Below are 16,597 nucleotides of genomic sequence, written 5' to 3'. Positions count from 1 at the left end.
ATACAAGCCAAGAGGTATACGATTAAGCTCTAGCAAGAAGACAAAACACCAAACATTTATGTAAGAAGCACCATCATTACTGATCACCATTTATTCAAAGTCATGGAATGCCAGCAACAGAACAGACCAGGTTGGCACATCAGGCTGGACAAATACGTGATTGTAGCCATATTTCCATAGGCTGTGGGCAGCAGCACTGTGTTACATGTTGAGGCAACAATTGATATTCCACTTGACAAAGCTGTCAAGACACAATAGAAAGGATCGACAGCTACTGAACTGGTAGAAACCATGCAAGAATTAACAACAAAATGATGCATGAATAGGTGTGTAATAAATATCTTGCTGGTAACATTAGAGGAAAGGGCAGGAGGCCTGCTTAATTTTGTTAAAATTTAGTTGTTTTAAAATGGTCTTTTTTGCAACCTGAAAACTAAAATCAATTTCAAATATAGCAACTATTGAGTGACTGTAGTAGTGACTTTAGTGCAGAGGTCAGTTTCAAAACCTGATTTGCATCCTCGCCGCTCCAAATGACAGTAAACTGAAGGAACCAATTTTGCAGCCTCTGTGAAGCTCTGGAATTAAGAAATTTATTTCACACCTAGGCAGAAATGGTAAAAATGAAGTCTATTGATCAGCTTCCGCTTCCACTACTTCGATTCTGCGTGGCCCATAAAGTAGAACGTAAGCTATATGCCAGTCTCCACCCCCTGATAGCCTCAAAATATCTTCAGGTGTAACAATGCTGACTTTGTCATCATCAAATTTAATCCACTCATCTGTGAAGAAAAAGAAATAGTAAATTAATACCACATGTTACATGAACTATTCAGAGCTAGGATTTCCAATTTATCATTCAATAAAACCAGCCAACCTCCATGTACTATTATTTTGCTAGCGTCTAAAATTGCCTCAGTACCTTGTTTTCTTTTAACCCAAGATACGTAATGTCCAGAAGAACTAGATCTTCCCTGATGTGTTAGCACTGCCTGTAGGTCATAATATCCACAGTTGTTGGAGCCAATATCTGGGGGAGAAAGATCATAATGTAACACTACAGTAAACAATCCGCACACTTAACCCATGTGTCTTTGTGTTTGCCACAGGAATCTTTACAGCAGGCATGGGGAACTTCCATCCCGCAGATTTGGCCCACAAGCCTACTTTCCCCAAACCTTGCCCATGTGGTATCAAGTGTCAGGCAGATACTGAAGCAGCTAAATCAGCTGTGCAGCTCGAGTTCCTCATGGGTACTTGATTGCACGGTGGATTCCTGCAGAAAGCAGCTTTACCACCCAGTGCTGCAAAAATACTTGACACCCAGCACTGTGTAAGCGACTTTGACAAGAGGTCTACCTGCCAAAGTTGACCCATGAGAATTGGAACTGATAAGTGGCTTGCTCACTGGGTCAAAAAGGCTCCCAACCCCTGCTTTAGGGTGGGGATGGAGAACCTATAGCCCTCCAGATGCTGCTAGATTACAATTCCTATGATCCTTAATCCATTTGAAGGACCACGGATTCCCCATCCCTGCTCTGGGGAAATGCAACTGAGCCATTTAATACAAAATACATTTTAAACCATTTGGATTAAAGTTGGGTTCAACTAAGTTTTATTCATGAATGCATTCTCTCCACATAAGCACACACCCAAGAACACCAAATTAAGCATGTGAAGGAAGAGACTGCCCACAAAATTAAGCAGTGTCTGGGGTTAAGGAAATTTGTAGACACACAGAGCAAATAGCAGAACTACATGTAACAGGCTTTGGGAAGAAATCAGCCTTGCTACCTGTGTTATTTTTGTCCAGACTTGTTATCTGTGGCAGACTACAAACAACATGTGTAGAAAAACCACACACAGTTCCATTTTAACAAGTGCAAGCCAAAATAAAATTTAATTATCATCTACTTTAACAACAAAAAAGAGTGTAGAAGATCAAATCCTTGTCTGGTACAAAGACATGATCTCACCTGATCTCTTTCCTATTATATTTCTGTAGCAGTTGTGTGAGCTTTAGTTTTTGTACCATAGATACTGCAATCAAGTACTATTCAAATATTAAGCTGTGCAATTTAGCAGACACCACTTACACCCTTCACTCACTTGGTCAAATATATCTTCAGATATTCAGACAAGGAAATAATAAAAATGCTTATGTGTTTTATCCATTTTCAATACCTAAATGCCTTATGGTAATCTAAGGTGAAAAAAATCAGTAGTGTTTTAAATGTATCCAAAGTCCTTTCAATTTCCACTTACCATCAGCAAAGGAAAATGGCTCGTATTTAACTTCCTTCTGTGCACCATCACCTTTACTAGACTTAAAAAATAAACATGTTTATGGTTTACATGAGTTATGTTCATATAAGGCAAAAGAGAAATACATTAAAAATAAAATAACATCCTAATAAATGATCACTTATCACCTTCATCAATGAGAAACAATTTCTAAATAAAAATTAAAAGTCTTTGGAGCAAATTACATGGTGTGTCAAAGCATTACAGAAACTCCAAAAGTATCACAGCCAGAGTAAGAAGCACAACCAATGAAGAACTAGCCACTCTGCTTTCAACAAGTGGGATTATCTATTAATTTCCCCATTAATAAAATTAAAGGGAAGTCTTTGTCAACAAGAGGGAAATGGCAGCTGCATATTTATTTTAAAAAATTGTGGCTAATACAATTACTAGGTCTAGAAACTAATGAAATTCAACAGCAAATGTTGATAGTCAAGTCTTTAAATTTTTGAAAATACAGCATTATTATAAAGCATCTAAATGATGTTTGGGTCATAACGGTTCACTTGTCCAGTGCTGGCTCTTATTTAAGGCTTGCGTATAAAAGAAAATTAGGTACACTGCTAAACCAATCTTAATAGGTCACCTACGTTCTTTGGCTGCTGATTCGCTTTTTTGTCTTCTAGTTCCTTGAATTTTGATCGATACGGGGTCATCTTTTCTTGCAGTTCCGATGTACATAGCTCAAATACATCCAACATAAGAGGGAATTTAACATCCTAGGAGCAGTTAGAAGAGAGGCTTGCTTAACATCTCTGTAAAGTATCATATGAAGCTAACTGACCACCACAGACACCATTTCCCAGGACAGCCTTAAATGCAGTTAATTTAACACATTCACTCAGGATTTACTTTAAAAAAACAAAAACCATTTATGAACATAGCAAGCTGCCTTATACAGAGTCAGGCCATCTAGCTCAGAACTGACTCCTGACTGGCAGCAACTCACAAGTTTCTACCTGGAGATTCTAGTTACTAAATCTGGAACTTTTTGCACATAAAGTATATGCTGGAGCTAATAGCCCTTTCCATAGCCTAGCCTTAACATATAAAAATATATTCTGTGAATGTCTGCTTTCATACTATCCCATGGTCTGAAACATTTTCTAGCAGAAAAATCATGCTCTTAATCAAATGGGCTGTGCTGGTTCAGCTTTCACTCCTATCACAACAGTTTAAATTGACATGGAAGCACCCAAGTTCACTTAGCATCTTGTTGACCACCAGGTGGATCAAAAAGCAGAACTGTAGTGGTGTTTTGAACCGCCCTGGGATCTTCTGGATGAAGAGCTATATGCAAATTTAAATAATTATAATAATAATGTATGAAGCACCTACCTTGAGAACTTTGGCATTCACAGATTCTTTCTCTTTGTAAAAGAAACGAACCATCTGAATAGTCAGGTAGGCAGGCAAGCGACTTATCTTGGACTAAAACAAGCAAAATATTCACAGCAGTAACTACTTAGCTGCAAGTGGAAGCAAATGAAGTATGCATTCATTTTAAACTTTATATCCTGTATGACCCTGGATTACAAGAAGAAATTTAACTGAAAATAAGAACACTGAATTTCTTATACAGTGGTACCGCGGGTTAAGAACTTAATTTGTTCTGGAGGTCCGTTCTTAACCTGAAACTGTTCTTAACCTGAAGACCACTTTAGCTAATGGGGCCTCCCGCTGCTACTGCGCTGCAATTTCTGTTCTCATCCTGAAGCAAAGTTCATAACCCGAGGTACTATTTCTGGGTTAGCGGAGTCCGTAATCTGAAGCGTCTGTAACCTGAAGCGTCTGTAACCTGAGGTACCACTGTAACTGGATTATGTGCAAAATCCACAAACAAAATACATACCTTTTAGTACAAGTAGTATCAGGTTCCCATATTTGGTTTGCGCTATTTACCCAGCCCCACACTACCCCCACTCCCAGCAAGGTACATGCACATTGTGCAGGTGATACAAGTTACTCCCATAAGCTTGTTACAGTATTGGAATGGGGTATCAGATTACACTACTTAGAATTATACTGCGTACTTCTCCAATTTATGCAGCACAACAAAATCCAATCTATTGATATTGTAGGGTCTTTGAACTTTATTACTCTCTACACCTCTAAAATGTCAACATAAATGATTTTATGGCTACAAATTTTACTCACAGATTTTATGTACAGTGCATTTCTTTGCAATGTTGGAGACAGCTTGGTAATTTCTTCTTGAAGACGCTGAAACAGAAACATAATACTACATTACATCATACAAGATCATTCCAAAACCCCTGCTTTGGTGTCTTAACTTGCCCTCTTCCCTGCTTTTATTTTGCTTTCTACCAAATAAGATGTAGCCTATATCAATGGATGGGTCTTAAATGCAGTAATTTCTGAAGCACTTTCAAGTGATCACCAAGATTAAAAACAGGGAGATATGGAACAGTGGGAGATGTCTTTGAAATGCCTACCACCTGGTGACAATGGAGCCTATTTTGAGTTTGCATTTTAAAGTTTGAACTAAAAAGCAAATGGTGACATTCCAAACTGTACAATCAGACATCTGCTCATACAACTCAATCTAATCTAAACATCTGTTCTGTGTTCTTAATCTTGTAGTCACACTTAGGATACTAGTCTTCATTTCATGTTCAGCCTTCTACCTTAACACCTACATCAGTCTTGAAGGAGACCAAGAGGGAGGAGAGTCCTCTTGAATTCTCTTCTTTATTAGCATAGAAAAAAAATAAGCTACTAAAGATATGGTTTATACATAGCAATCAGATGGGACAGAGAAGGCAAAATGCAAAACATAACTTGCAATGCAATTCTGCTTTACAGATTAAGACACCTAAAAGTTGGGAGTACATGTTCAGGACACAAATTTGCATTTCATGTCCAAACAAGCCACACAGCAATTTTTTCTCCCTATCCCCACCAACTTTTTGTGGTTTGTTTTCAAGCCAGCCAAAAAGTAAGCAAGGCCTTTCAAGCCCTGTGCTACAGAAAGAAAGCAACTTCCAGAGACAATGAAGTGAAGTTGCTCACCAGTTTAAGACCCGTGAAAAGATATTTTACTTCTTGATTGATAAAACAACTAAGTTGGAGTTGATTCTCTCTTCCTTTTGTGACATCCTCCTCTTCTGCTTCTGTGCATTTCATGCTTTGCGTAATGTTAAGGATAAATATATATGTATATGCAAAGACTAGAACTGCTGCTCTATTTAAACACTGCTGAGCTTAATGAAACAGTTAAAACGAGTGCCAGACAATACTTACTCTTCATTTCAGTATGTTTTAATTTGCTGTGTAACAATGGTGCTTATTTCAAGGAAAGCTGTTTTGAGAGCAGTGACCAATTCTTTTGCTAACAAACACATTTGCGCATCCTGGCATGAACTTCACCTGCCACCCGCCCCTTGCAACTTTGGAAATGTTTAACAAAAACAGCTGGCTGTGTTTTTATTTGATTTGAAACCTTGCTACATCACAGCAAGGATGAGGAACCTGTGACCATCCAGAGACTGCTGGACTATAACTCCCATCGCCTGTGAACACTGGCCATGCTGCCTGGCGTGGATGAGTCTTGAAGTCCAACATCTGGAAGGCCCCAGATTCCTCACCCCTGCCCCAGATTCACTAACAAACAAAGTTTGTGTAGCTCCCACTTGGGGAGATTTCCCAAACTTAGATTTTCATTTCCTTCTATCCACTTGCCATTCCTTATTTCTAGTCTATGTTAAGAATCACCCATCAGAGAAAAAAAAAGGTTTCCTCTTGTGTCAGTAAAATCCCAACCCTGCCCATGTTGCTATTACCATGAACATCATCCCCCATGTATTGCCAGTAACGTTTAGGATACATAGTTTCAAACTCAATACTGAAAAACTGGTCAATTAAGCTCTTCTTTTTAGGAGGTGCTGCTGCTGCTCCTGAAGCTCCAGAGTCAGTCTGTAAAAACAAAGAAGTAATATAATAATACAATTTATTCTTTATATGCCGCCCATTTGCTTCCGGCAAAATGTAAAACCACAGTAACACATCACACGTTAAAAACTTCCCTATACAGGGCTGTCTTCAGATGTCTTCTAAAAGTCATACAGTTGTTCATTTCATTGACATCTGATGGGAGGGCATTCCACAGGGCGGGTGCCACTACCGAGAAGGCCCTCTGCCTGGTTCCCTATAACTTCACTTCTCGCAGTGAGAGAACCGTCAGAAGACCCTCGGGGCTGGATCTGTGTCCAAGCTGAACAATGGAAGTGGAGACGCTCCTGCAGGTATACAGGGCCAAAGCTATTTAGGGCTTTAAAGGTCAATACCAACACTTTGAACTGTGCTCTGAAACAGACTTCTCATTCTGAGCTTCTTTAAGCCACATTACATCTTCCCAGTTCCTTTACTCTTACAATGTTATGTCTGACCTTCAGTATTACTGCGCTTATTAAGACTGGGTACAGACCTGAGCTTTGACAGCTGTTGAAAAGTAGACCACTTCCTCTCCCTATGTGAAATTGCTTAAAGCAGCTGCAGGACATGGAAGGAGGAAGGCAGGGAGTGGAAGTGAGACCAGGTTGAGTGGGTACTCCACATGTGGAAGCCACTAACTGCTTCCAGCACATTCAGAATCTACATTAGCTCGGTCAGGAGCTCTTAGTGAACAGGAGAGCTCTAATGCTCCCCCATCCTCTTCAATATGAAGGAGAGCTCTGCATGGACAAACCCATTGTGTGAGCTTATAGCTGTTCCTTAACACTGGATAAATGAGGACAGTTGTGCTCTCTGAAATCTCTATGAGTATGTACCTCAGATATACTCCATCAAAGCAACTTTTTATTGAAGGTGGTGTATTCAACAGCTCGAGTTTCTTACTCCTGTAGTTGCTACTCAAGGTTTTTTCTACACAGTACTAATATTTGAGATTTCAATTCTAAGTAAAAAATGTGGACGGGTTTCTGTTGCCACTGCAGTCAGTTGTTCAACTATTGGGGGGAAAATACACATTTGGCAAGCCTCTGGAAATGAAGCTATGCAGTAGTATAATAAACATATTAAAATATTATGTACTAAAGGTCACAGTCCTTAAGGTTTACCCCAAAACTTGCACACAGTCAGCACATGGTTTTTTGTGTGTGTCAAAATCAAAGGTTGTTGCTGTTTTTGGCTGAGCACACAGTTAATGCCATTTTCTCCAGGACTGTAAGACTAAGACCACTTACTTCCATAACTGTGTCATCTTCGATTCCTTCTAACTTCTGCTGCAGGACTCGCATCATCTGAACCCAGCATTCATTGGCATCCTATGAAAGAAGCAGAGAAAAGCAAACGTTTGGCACAGTGGTAGCTCGGGTTTGACAAAAGAAGTTGAAATAAATATACTAATTTGAGTTTACTGCAGACATCATAAATCTGAAATATTAACATTATTTCAAAAGTGCTTTTCTTCATAGTTGCTACAGAATCATATAAATACAATTATTAAATTCAAGTTTACATAAACTGTATGTAGGTTTGTACTTAATTATTGCCTCACAACTGAAACATATGAAACTCGTTGAACAATAGATGTAATTTGGGGAGACTTATGCTGCCTGAATTTCAGAAAGTAAAATAAAAGCATTTACCTGTTGAAGATATTGGCCTTGATCCCCTTTCTCCGCAAACTGGGGAAAGGCCATATGTAAAAACTGGAGGAGAATGATGGGAGGGATACTAGAGGAGGTTTTATCCATGGAATCAAATAAATCTCTAAGAGCTTAAAAATAAAACAGAGTTGTTTTTAAAAGTGAATAAACATTAAATTGTTAAGCACTAAAGGATAGATACAATAAACACAATATAGTTCAAATAAATATTTCCCTTTTTATTGTATACCATAGTATTGCTTTTAGAGCAGGGCTACTTAATTTTTTACATCATACGCCCCAACAATCTACCTGCAAAACAGGACTAAACACATCACACCCTTGTAACAGACTAAACTGCTGCATGTGGAGATCCAGTGTGTAAGAATCCTGAATGGCAAATGTCAGGAGACTGCCATCGGAACAGGGGAGGGAGGCAGAGGGGCCATTGGGATACGGAGAGCCTACAAAAATCCTGAGAAGCAGCTCCTCTTCCAGCGGTGGGGGAAGCCACACCTCCAGTGGAGTAGATAGGGAAGGGGCCAGCCAAGCGAGGAAAGGGCTTGAGGATGCTGCGGAGAGCTCCAGCGCCTCACCCAGCCTGGAGGGAACCACGCCACTTCTGTCGCCCACCTTGCGCAGAGGGGTGAAACGCAAGGAGGGGAGGCGGAGACTTGGGGTGCCGAAGTTCTTATGCTGGGGGAGAAGCCGGAAGGGGCCACTCCCGGATTCTGCAAGTGACTAAGTCAGACATGAACTTTTGGGCTCTGCACTGTAAATTGTTTGCACAATAAAACCAGTAAAAGACAGGTCAGAGTCCTGCCTGGTTACTCACGAGCAACCACCACACCATCTGACAGCACCCAAAGCCAATTGTTACTACAAAATTTATCAGAAGCACCTTGAGAGCACCTTTGAATAAGGATAATTTTTGCTCTTTAAACACAATTATAAAACTTCACACTTGGAAGTCATTAGTTATATTTCAGATTCTTTGAAAACTCAAGAAACCTTATTAACTGTTGATAGAATTATAGAACTAGAGAGTTGTAAGGGACCCATCAGTTTCAACAAAACAATAGTAGCTGATTTGGGGTGGGGACAACCCTAGACATTTCAGAAGTACAAAAAAATAAGACAGTGAGATGTGTTTCTTTGCCTGTTAAGACACTGCTTGCCTTTGGTTTTCCCTCAGTTATAATCTAGTGAATAGAATCCTTAAAATTCTGTTACAAAGAGGGTTTTTTAAGCAGCAGAAAGCTCTACATTGATGGTCAAATACAAACCTGCTGTGATGTACTGAGCAGAGGCCATTTCTCCTGAAGCTCTTAAGGCACCAGCATATCTAAAGAGATGTTCAAAACATGTTATTTAATTTGGCCTTGGAATCAATGCAGCCCCCACAAAAATAATGCTGAGGTGGACTTTATCAGGACTGTGTTACTTGGAGCAAAACTTATCTAATGAAAGTGTAGAAATTGAGAGTCAGCTTCCACTTAAAATAATAATGAAAATGTGTCTTCTAGTGTCTGCAGAACAGTGAGCACACATGTGCAGAGGAAAGCACAAGATTTCCAGGATCCTTGTGTCCCCAAGTCTGGATTACTCATTATTTGTTCCTCCATCCCACCCCAAAAATTCTACTCCCAGTGACATTGGGACAGCGTTAGGCTCCTTTCACTGTACACAGAAATGAACTGAGGCCACAAATTTACTCCAAAGCAGAATCTCCCCAACAACACAAGATAAAACCAGTTCTCTATTCTGCAGGGTTCCAGAGATTCTGCTTTCCAATAACTGCATTTCTATACAATGAGTTATGGCACAACCATCACCTACCATGGCTTCCATATTTATCATTACCATCTCAGGATTTACTAAAAATGAAGTTACTGTTTAAAAGCCAAGCGCTTGGGCCCCAACATGAGCAATCAGAACTTCACTTGTGCAATATGGCTTTCTGATCCCTTCCTCTCCCTACCAGTCTCCTATACCCACTGACAAGCTACACCCAAGGGTTAAAGAACCCTCTGGGAGAACATGGGAGTGTGGCACAGGGGACTGCAGCAAAAGAGCAGAAAAGGAAGAAAGTACAGAAAGCCACCTTGCATAAGCAAAACTGCCTTTCAAGTGCACAAGAGCACCTTTTAGATCCAAATCAAGGCCTTAAAAGGGCAATGAGTCCATAAAGAGTTGCTTAGCCGAACTGTTCACCCATCTGGAATGCTTCAGAATGTTATGACTTCTATTAATCTCTGTTTTATATGCAAGTTATACAAGTCATTCATTTGATTCCTACCTCCCAAAGAGCTAACAAGACTAACCTTTGCCTATTCTGCTTCTTGATGAATTCACAAAGAGCGGGAGCAAAGTGGCAGTAAAGAACACACAGAAGTAACATTAAGCATGAAAACACTATTTTAAAGGCATGGCAAATTAATTTTGCACCAACTACTTAATATGAAAGCATTATTATATCAGTCTTAATCGCATCTCAAATCACAGTACTCTAGGATTTGGCCACCTGAGAAGTATTCTTAAAAGCCAACATAGAAGCTATTATACTGAATATGCTACACTAGGCAAACAAGACACAGAAAAAATTCTGGAATAAATTGGATAGGAACAGAAATCAAATTTTAAAATAATTCATAATAGTGTTTAAGTCTACTTACAGAAAAGCAGATCACTAACTGGATCTGAATTCTACCACCAAATTGTAAGCATCAATATATTTAGTACCCATTAAGAAGAGAAGCTGAATGTTAAAAACAATAAGGTGCTCATACTGAAGCCCATCCCCCAAAGCCACAATCTCTATTTAATAATCATTTTGAACATCATTGAATAAAATATGAAACCTACCTCTTAAGGGCCTCTTTCAGTTCCGGCACAGAGCGAATACACTGAACTGTAGCATTCATATAACACGTATTCCCAAGATTTGTTAAGCCGCATGGTAACTCCATCTACCACAAAAATATAAGAGTGCTTGAATATTTTACAGCAGTTTTTCCTGAGTGATTTCCAGGAAAGCACTCTCAACATTTAGTTCTATAGCACTTTTGCACAGCTAAGGCTAGTACATGAACAGCTATTACTTTTCTGTGGACAAAATTAAGTGGTTTGTTCAAACAAACAAAAAAAGAACAGCTTTTACACTTTTAACTAAGGCACCACTATGGATCCAAAGTGCAATTCTATACAAGTCTACTCAACAGTTCCATTGAGTTCAATGGAGCTGACTTCTAGCAAGTATAGTATTGCAACCTTAAGACTCATGCAAAGGCTTGCTGTAGTCCAATGAATCCAATTTCTTTCCTTTAAACAGCTACCCCACCACCATGCCACAAACTGCTTTTGAAATTTTCCTAGCTTAATAGGCAATAAGCAGTTGACTGTTAGATTTTCTCAAACGCCCTTCTCAGGCATACAAAACTAGGTTTGCAGCTCTTATACATCTAGATTTCTCTCTGAAAACGAAGCAAGTTCACAACACGTTATTAAGTTAAACTTGTGGCAATATGAGGAAGTACATTCAGACTTCTGCAAAGGGATGAAAAAATATGCTTACAGCTGAGGCTAACTGTTCTTCTGTCATATCTTCCACAAAGACAGGCCGAGCAATTGGTTCTTCAGGAAGCGCCTCAGCAGAACCCATCATTAATAAGGTCATGCCCTGTTCAAAAAAAGAACAATGACTATAATTAGACAATTAAGAAATAAAATGCATGGTGGTTTAGAACCTTTAACACTTTGGTTACTTGTGCACGTTAGGGAATATCTTTCAAAAATAATTTTTGAGCACAGTATATTCCAGTTCATTTTTTTAAAATGTAGGCTCTGTCATATTCTTAATTAACCTTGCCTCTCTTCTTTCCAGTGATGCTTTTATTTACTAAACATTCAGGAAATGTTTTACCAAGATTACTAAGTAATGGTATCAGCCATTATATCAGCCATTAAGTCTGACTTTCTGTTACTACCTTTACGCTTGCTTCTTCTTTAAAAAACAAACAACCCCCCCACTACCACATTCACAGCTGAATAATTGTAACAAATACAGAACAAGGTTTTAACAATTCACATAAAAGGGGGGATTTCTGCCCAAACCCCCTCCACCTGCAGCTTCCACACCATAACCAAGGGTCTCCAACCCCAAAGAAGCACAGAAGACAGGGGCACAAAAGTGTAGAGAGAAGGGGGAGGCAGAAAAGTCTCATTCTGTTAACTCTGCCCATTCACTGAAGAAAAATTAGGATCCAAGACATCCAGCCCAATATAGTCACTGAGCAATACTTACATTTTTTATTTTGATGTTGCCCCAATCATCATCCTATTGAACAAAACAAAACAAATTTAAGTGCCTGCAATAATATTAAGATGAGTCAGCAGATCTAGTAGCTGCAAAACCCAAGGCACAATCCCCAAAAAGGCGTAGTTAAGTGCTATTCATTCCAACAGAACAAAAACCTGAATAACTTTATGCAGATTGCACCAATGTGAACTGCAGTGCAGCAGCTTCAAGAACACACATAGAGCCCCACCTATGTAAAAGCTCTCACTCTCATCCATTAGAAACAGGGAAAGCCTATGTGCACACAGAGCATTCCTTTATCACAGAACAGACTGAAAATGTGCAGTATAGTGGATGGGGAGTACACTTGCAGGCACTCTGAACTGCAAACATGGGCTTGTTCCCCAAAGCACTTCCACTCCCACAAGGTGGGCTCCCTGATTTTCAGCAATTCCTTCTTGCTGCTTCAGTCCTCCTGCCATTCAATTCCCAATGGTCCCCTAACCTTCAAAACTATGTGAAGGCAGAGGGTCACTATGGAAAAGAAGAGGTGTGAAGTCTAATCCCACAAATGGAGTACCTTTCCATTCAAAGGATGGAAGCTAGAGTCCAAGCCACAGACTCAGAAGATTATGAATACAGTGGTACCTCAGTCTAAGAATGGAATCCGAACTGTGAAAGGGCACTGGCTGCGAGAGGCCTCATTAGGGAAAGTGTGCCTCAGTTTAAGAACGGTTTCGGTTTAAGAACCGACTTCCGGAACAGCTTAAGTTCGTAAACTGAGGTACCACTGTATTTGTTAATGCCATTCTTTGTGCAAGCCATTAACTATACAATAAGCAGTGTAATATCTAAGACTGCTTCATGTTTTATAGGTTTTCCAATTATATATGAAAATATTCCCAACTATATACAAGCATAAGTTGCCATAAAATAGCAGGTGTTTCATGCTATTTACCTGCAAAAATAAGCAAGTTCTCAAGCTAGCCGGGAAGGAATTATTTACTGACAGCTACTACTTGCTAAGGCAACTAGAAAAGTGTTTACATATTAGAGACAGGTATGTGCATGTTGCTTCCTCAAGGTTTATTCTTGCTCAATCCTTGACAGATCCCTCTTCTGTTTAAATACCTCTATCAAAGAAGACATGGGCACATCCTACAAGAACTGCTGAACAGTTCACGCATTAGGAAGTACAGTGGAACCTCGGGTTACGTACCGTCCTCCTTACGAACGCTTCCGGTAACGAGCTCTGCTAACCCGGAAGCAGATGCTCCTTGTTGCGAACTTTGCCCCGGGATGCGAGTGGAAGTCGTGCAGGAGCAGCGAGAAGCCCCATTAGTGAAAGCGCGCCTCATGTTAAGAATGGTTTGGGGTTAAGAACGGACCTCCGGAACGAATTACGTTCATAACCGGAGGTACCACTGTATTCACATAATTTTAGCCATAATCTATTTCTTTGCAATTCCAAGCATCACTTTCAGTCTTGCCCTCTGAAGCAAGAGACAATAAGTCTGCTCCATCTTGAACAAGTAACAGTACTTCAGATATCAGCTCTCACGTCTTGTCTTAATCTTCTCCAAGCAAAATATACCCAGGCTTTTCAACCATTCCTCAGTGGTTGCCCTATTTAGGACACATTATAGTTTTTCAATGTCCTAGACACAGGAATGAATTTCCATGCAGTACTCATGGCATCAAATTGCCAAAGCTTCAAGTCTGAGTGATATCATAGTTTTTACCATATCAGCTCACTGCATCAAACTAAAAAGAAAGCAACAAGTGTCTATGTGTATGTATGTATTTGCATGCATAGACCTCTTGCAACCTACCAAGCACTACTGAGCTCTAGCTCATTTGAACAGGGCACATCTGGAAGCAATGCTTGGTGGGTTGCACCCATTTTGGTGAATTGGTATACACACACATTCTCTAAAACATCACAAAACCAGACCAGCTCTCTTTGATTTGCATCAATATGCTAGTTTTAGTTCTCACATTGCACACAGGAAGTAGTCTTCCTTTCAGCCATGTAGCTTACCATACCCAAAACATATGTACCTAAAGGGAAGCACCACTTTATGGTTACCTGCTTTGTTTAATTTTTTGGTGCTTCTCTACCTGTATCCCATAAGCCAAACTCAATATGTTTTCTCCTGCTAAGAACTGCAACAATCCACTAAATTTATAAAACACACAATGACAAAAGTATGGCAAAATTATTCTCAAACTCTACCTTTAAAGTTCCACCTTTCACCATCACTTTTTGTCTGTCAGGCTGAACTCCAGTCAAAGCAAAAAGCTGCGCTTTGAATACCATTGGAGGTTCATCTGTATTCAGCTCCACTCCATCAAATTTCTCCTTGCCCCACTTTACGTTAACTGCAAGGGGGAGGAAAGAAAAATAGGACCGTCAAGTTATGGTACAGCGGTGTGCAGTTCTTACATGCTGTATACACTGAAAAGGTTTATAGAGGTTTATATTTCATTTTACAATGAAATATTGTAAAGCACAAATTTAAAGGAAAGATTCACTATTCAAGCACAAAGGATTCTGCAGTCAAGAACTTTGCAGAATAATGAATCTTATATGGTTCTTACTTAGCCATGGGTTGGCTTAGCATTACTTGCAAACTGGGTCATTATTTGAACTTCCACCAAAGCTTTCACATGTGCAAGCTGAGACACCACAGTGTTATTCATCATGTAAACCATTGGTCTTCAGAAGACCCAAAAGTCCTCAGTACCTCCCAATGCATCACGTCCTGATCTTTATGGATCACACCAATGGCATCAACACCAACCATCATTTTGTTGTTCACTTTTAAAGACAAAAAAGAAGGCTAGACAGAAAGCTACTAGATGAAAAGGAGAACAAGGACTCCGTCTTAACAGCTGTATGCAAAGGTGATTTCTAGAGGGAAAGCTCCCGTTCACTACTGCATGACTAGCAGCATTCAACAAAATTCTCACATTCCTACACAGGAGCCCACTATATTCTCCTTTGCGACACATATCACCACTGGGAAAAAGGAAGAAAGATGTGTGTGCATAAAATAACTTATGAATAAGGTCCCGTATTCCATGTTGTGATCAAAAGGAGCCCAGTGCATGAGAAGACAAGAGGAAGGCTTAGTGTGCAGCAACCCCATTTTCCTGGAGAGGAAGGGGACCCTTGCAAACAATAAGCGACCCCCTAGTTCTTCCTCCCTCACCAGGCCAGGTGTCTCCATGATGCCAAGCCAACTTCGCACCTGATAAAAACCGCCTTCCCTCCTTCCCCCTGTCTCTGGTGGGCAGGAAGGCCCTTCGGAGAAGGCAGCCCGCCCAGTCCCGTGCAAGCGAGCCCCGGCCCGGGGAACGGAAGGACCCCAGCAAGGCCTACGAAGGAGAAGCCGCACTAGGCCCCTGCGCGGCGCTGGTGGCGGGAGGCGGAGCAGGCTCACCTGTGAAAAGCGGCATGGCGGCGAGCGAGAGCAGCCTGCAGGAAGAAGGCGGGAGCGGCGGCGGCAGCAGCTCAGGGCGCGCAGAGGAAGCGAGACGGAGCTCTGGCAGCGCGGCGCTTCCTTTCCTCGGGGTCTCATTCAAACCGGCCCCTCAGGATGACGCTGCAAGCGCGGACGGGTGCGCGCGCAACTCCGGAAAGGCCGCCTCGCTGTTGCCCCCAGTGGCCGCGGCGCGCGGCGGCGGCGGCTTCGGAAGGGAGCCGCGTGAGGAAGCTTCGCCGTCAGTCGCGCTGCTTCCGCCTGCTTAGCCTCGTGATCGGACCCGGTATGTCCTGTTAGTTACTCAGATGTAAACCCCGCTGGATGTAATAGGATTTGCCCGGCAAGTGCTCGTGCAAAAGGATCCTGGCCGGTGGAGGGAGGGGCATATTCCCAATGTGTCCTGCTGACTGCGTTTGATATCGCACTCTGTATGCATTCTTTCCCCCGTTATCACTGAATTATCCCCGTCTAGTATCGGAATGAAATAGTCAATTGGCCTTCAGCACGTCAATTCATTCTGTAGTTCCTTTCGTTTCTTTCCCCCCACCTCTCCTTTATCTCAAACGATACTTTAATTGATGTTCTCTGTCGCCACTGCTCAGCCATAGATTTGACAAACTTAACACAACTTTCTTTGGGCGGTTTTTGAGATTGTTGTTTTTTAAAGACGTGTTTCTTATTTATACATTTATATATTCCTGCATACCTAAGGAATCCCCCAAGTATTTAGAAATTACTGCTTTATATTTGTCTGGCCCCATTTTGCTGGCAAACTGTTAGTCAAGTACCCAATTTACTAACTATTAAAGGAAATTATGATTGTGGCAAGAAGTGTTAGTCTTTTATCCAACAAATTATTAGCCCTGATCATTAAAGATGCATATTTTGTTTTCTTTGAT

General features: G+C 40.8%; 1 protein-coding gene across 1 annotated transcript; it reads right to left on the bottom strand.

Moving 5' to 3' along the window:
* Window positions 1–55: 55 nt before the first annotated feature.
* USP14 (ubiquitin specific peptidase 14) lies at window positions 56–15,893 on the bottom strand. The gene is made up of 16 exons (XM_083518732.1): window positions 15,657–15,893; window positions 14,447–14,592; window positions 12,217–12,249; window positions 11,488–11,592; window positions 10,779–10,882; window positions 9,200–9,258; window positions 7,914–8,044; window positions 7,509–7,589; window positions 6,152–6,240; window positions 5,338–5,452; window positions 4,462–4,527; window positions 3,643–3,735; window positions 2,895–3,023; window positions 2,266–2,326; window positions 923–1,030; window positions 56–782 (listed from the first exon to the last, which is right to left on the bottom strand). Exons 1-16 carry the CDS (start codon window positions 15,670–15,672, stop codon window positions 631–633), a joined length of 1,488 nt encoding a protein of 495 aa, XP_083374858.1. The 5' UTR covers window positions 15,673–15,893; the 3' UTR covers window positions 56–630.
* Window positions 15,894–16,597: the final 704 nt, after the last annotated feature.

The sequence above is a fragment of the Podarcis liolepis genome (assembly GCF_965112155.1).
Source record: "Podarcis liolepis genome assembly, chromosome: 8".
NCBI classification, from domain to species: Eukaryota; Metazoa; Chordata; class Lepidosauria; order Squamata; family Lacertidae; genus Podarcis; species Podarcis liolepis.
This window is presented reverse-complemented; position numbering and strand designations above follow the sequence as displayed.

Excerpts from the sequence above, each read along its gene's own strand:
- USP14 (XM_083518732.1), bottom strand. Across the intron at positions 11,593-12,216 it reads GCAACATCAAAATAAAAAAT|GGCATGACCTTATTAATGAT; the intron begins GTAAGTATTGCT and ends TTTTTTGAACAG. Across the intron at positions 4,528-5,337 it reads TTTTCACGGGTCTTAAACTG|CGTCTTCAAGAAGAAATTAC; the intron begins GTGAGCAACTTC and ends TTTCTGTTTCAG.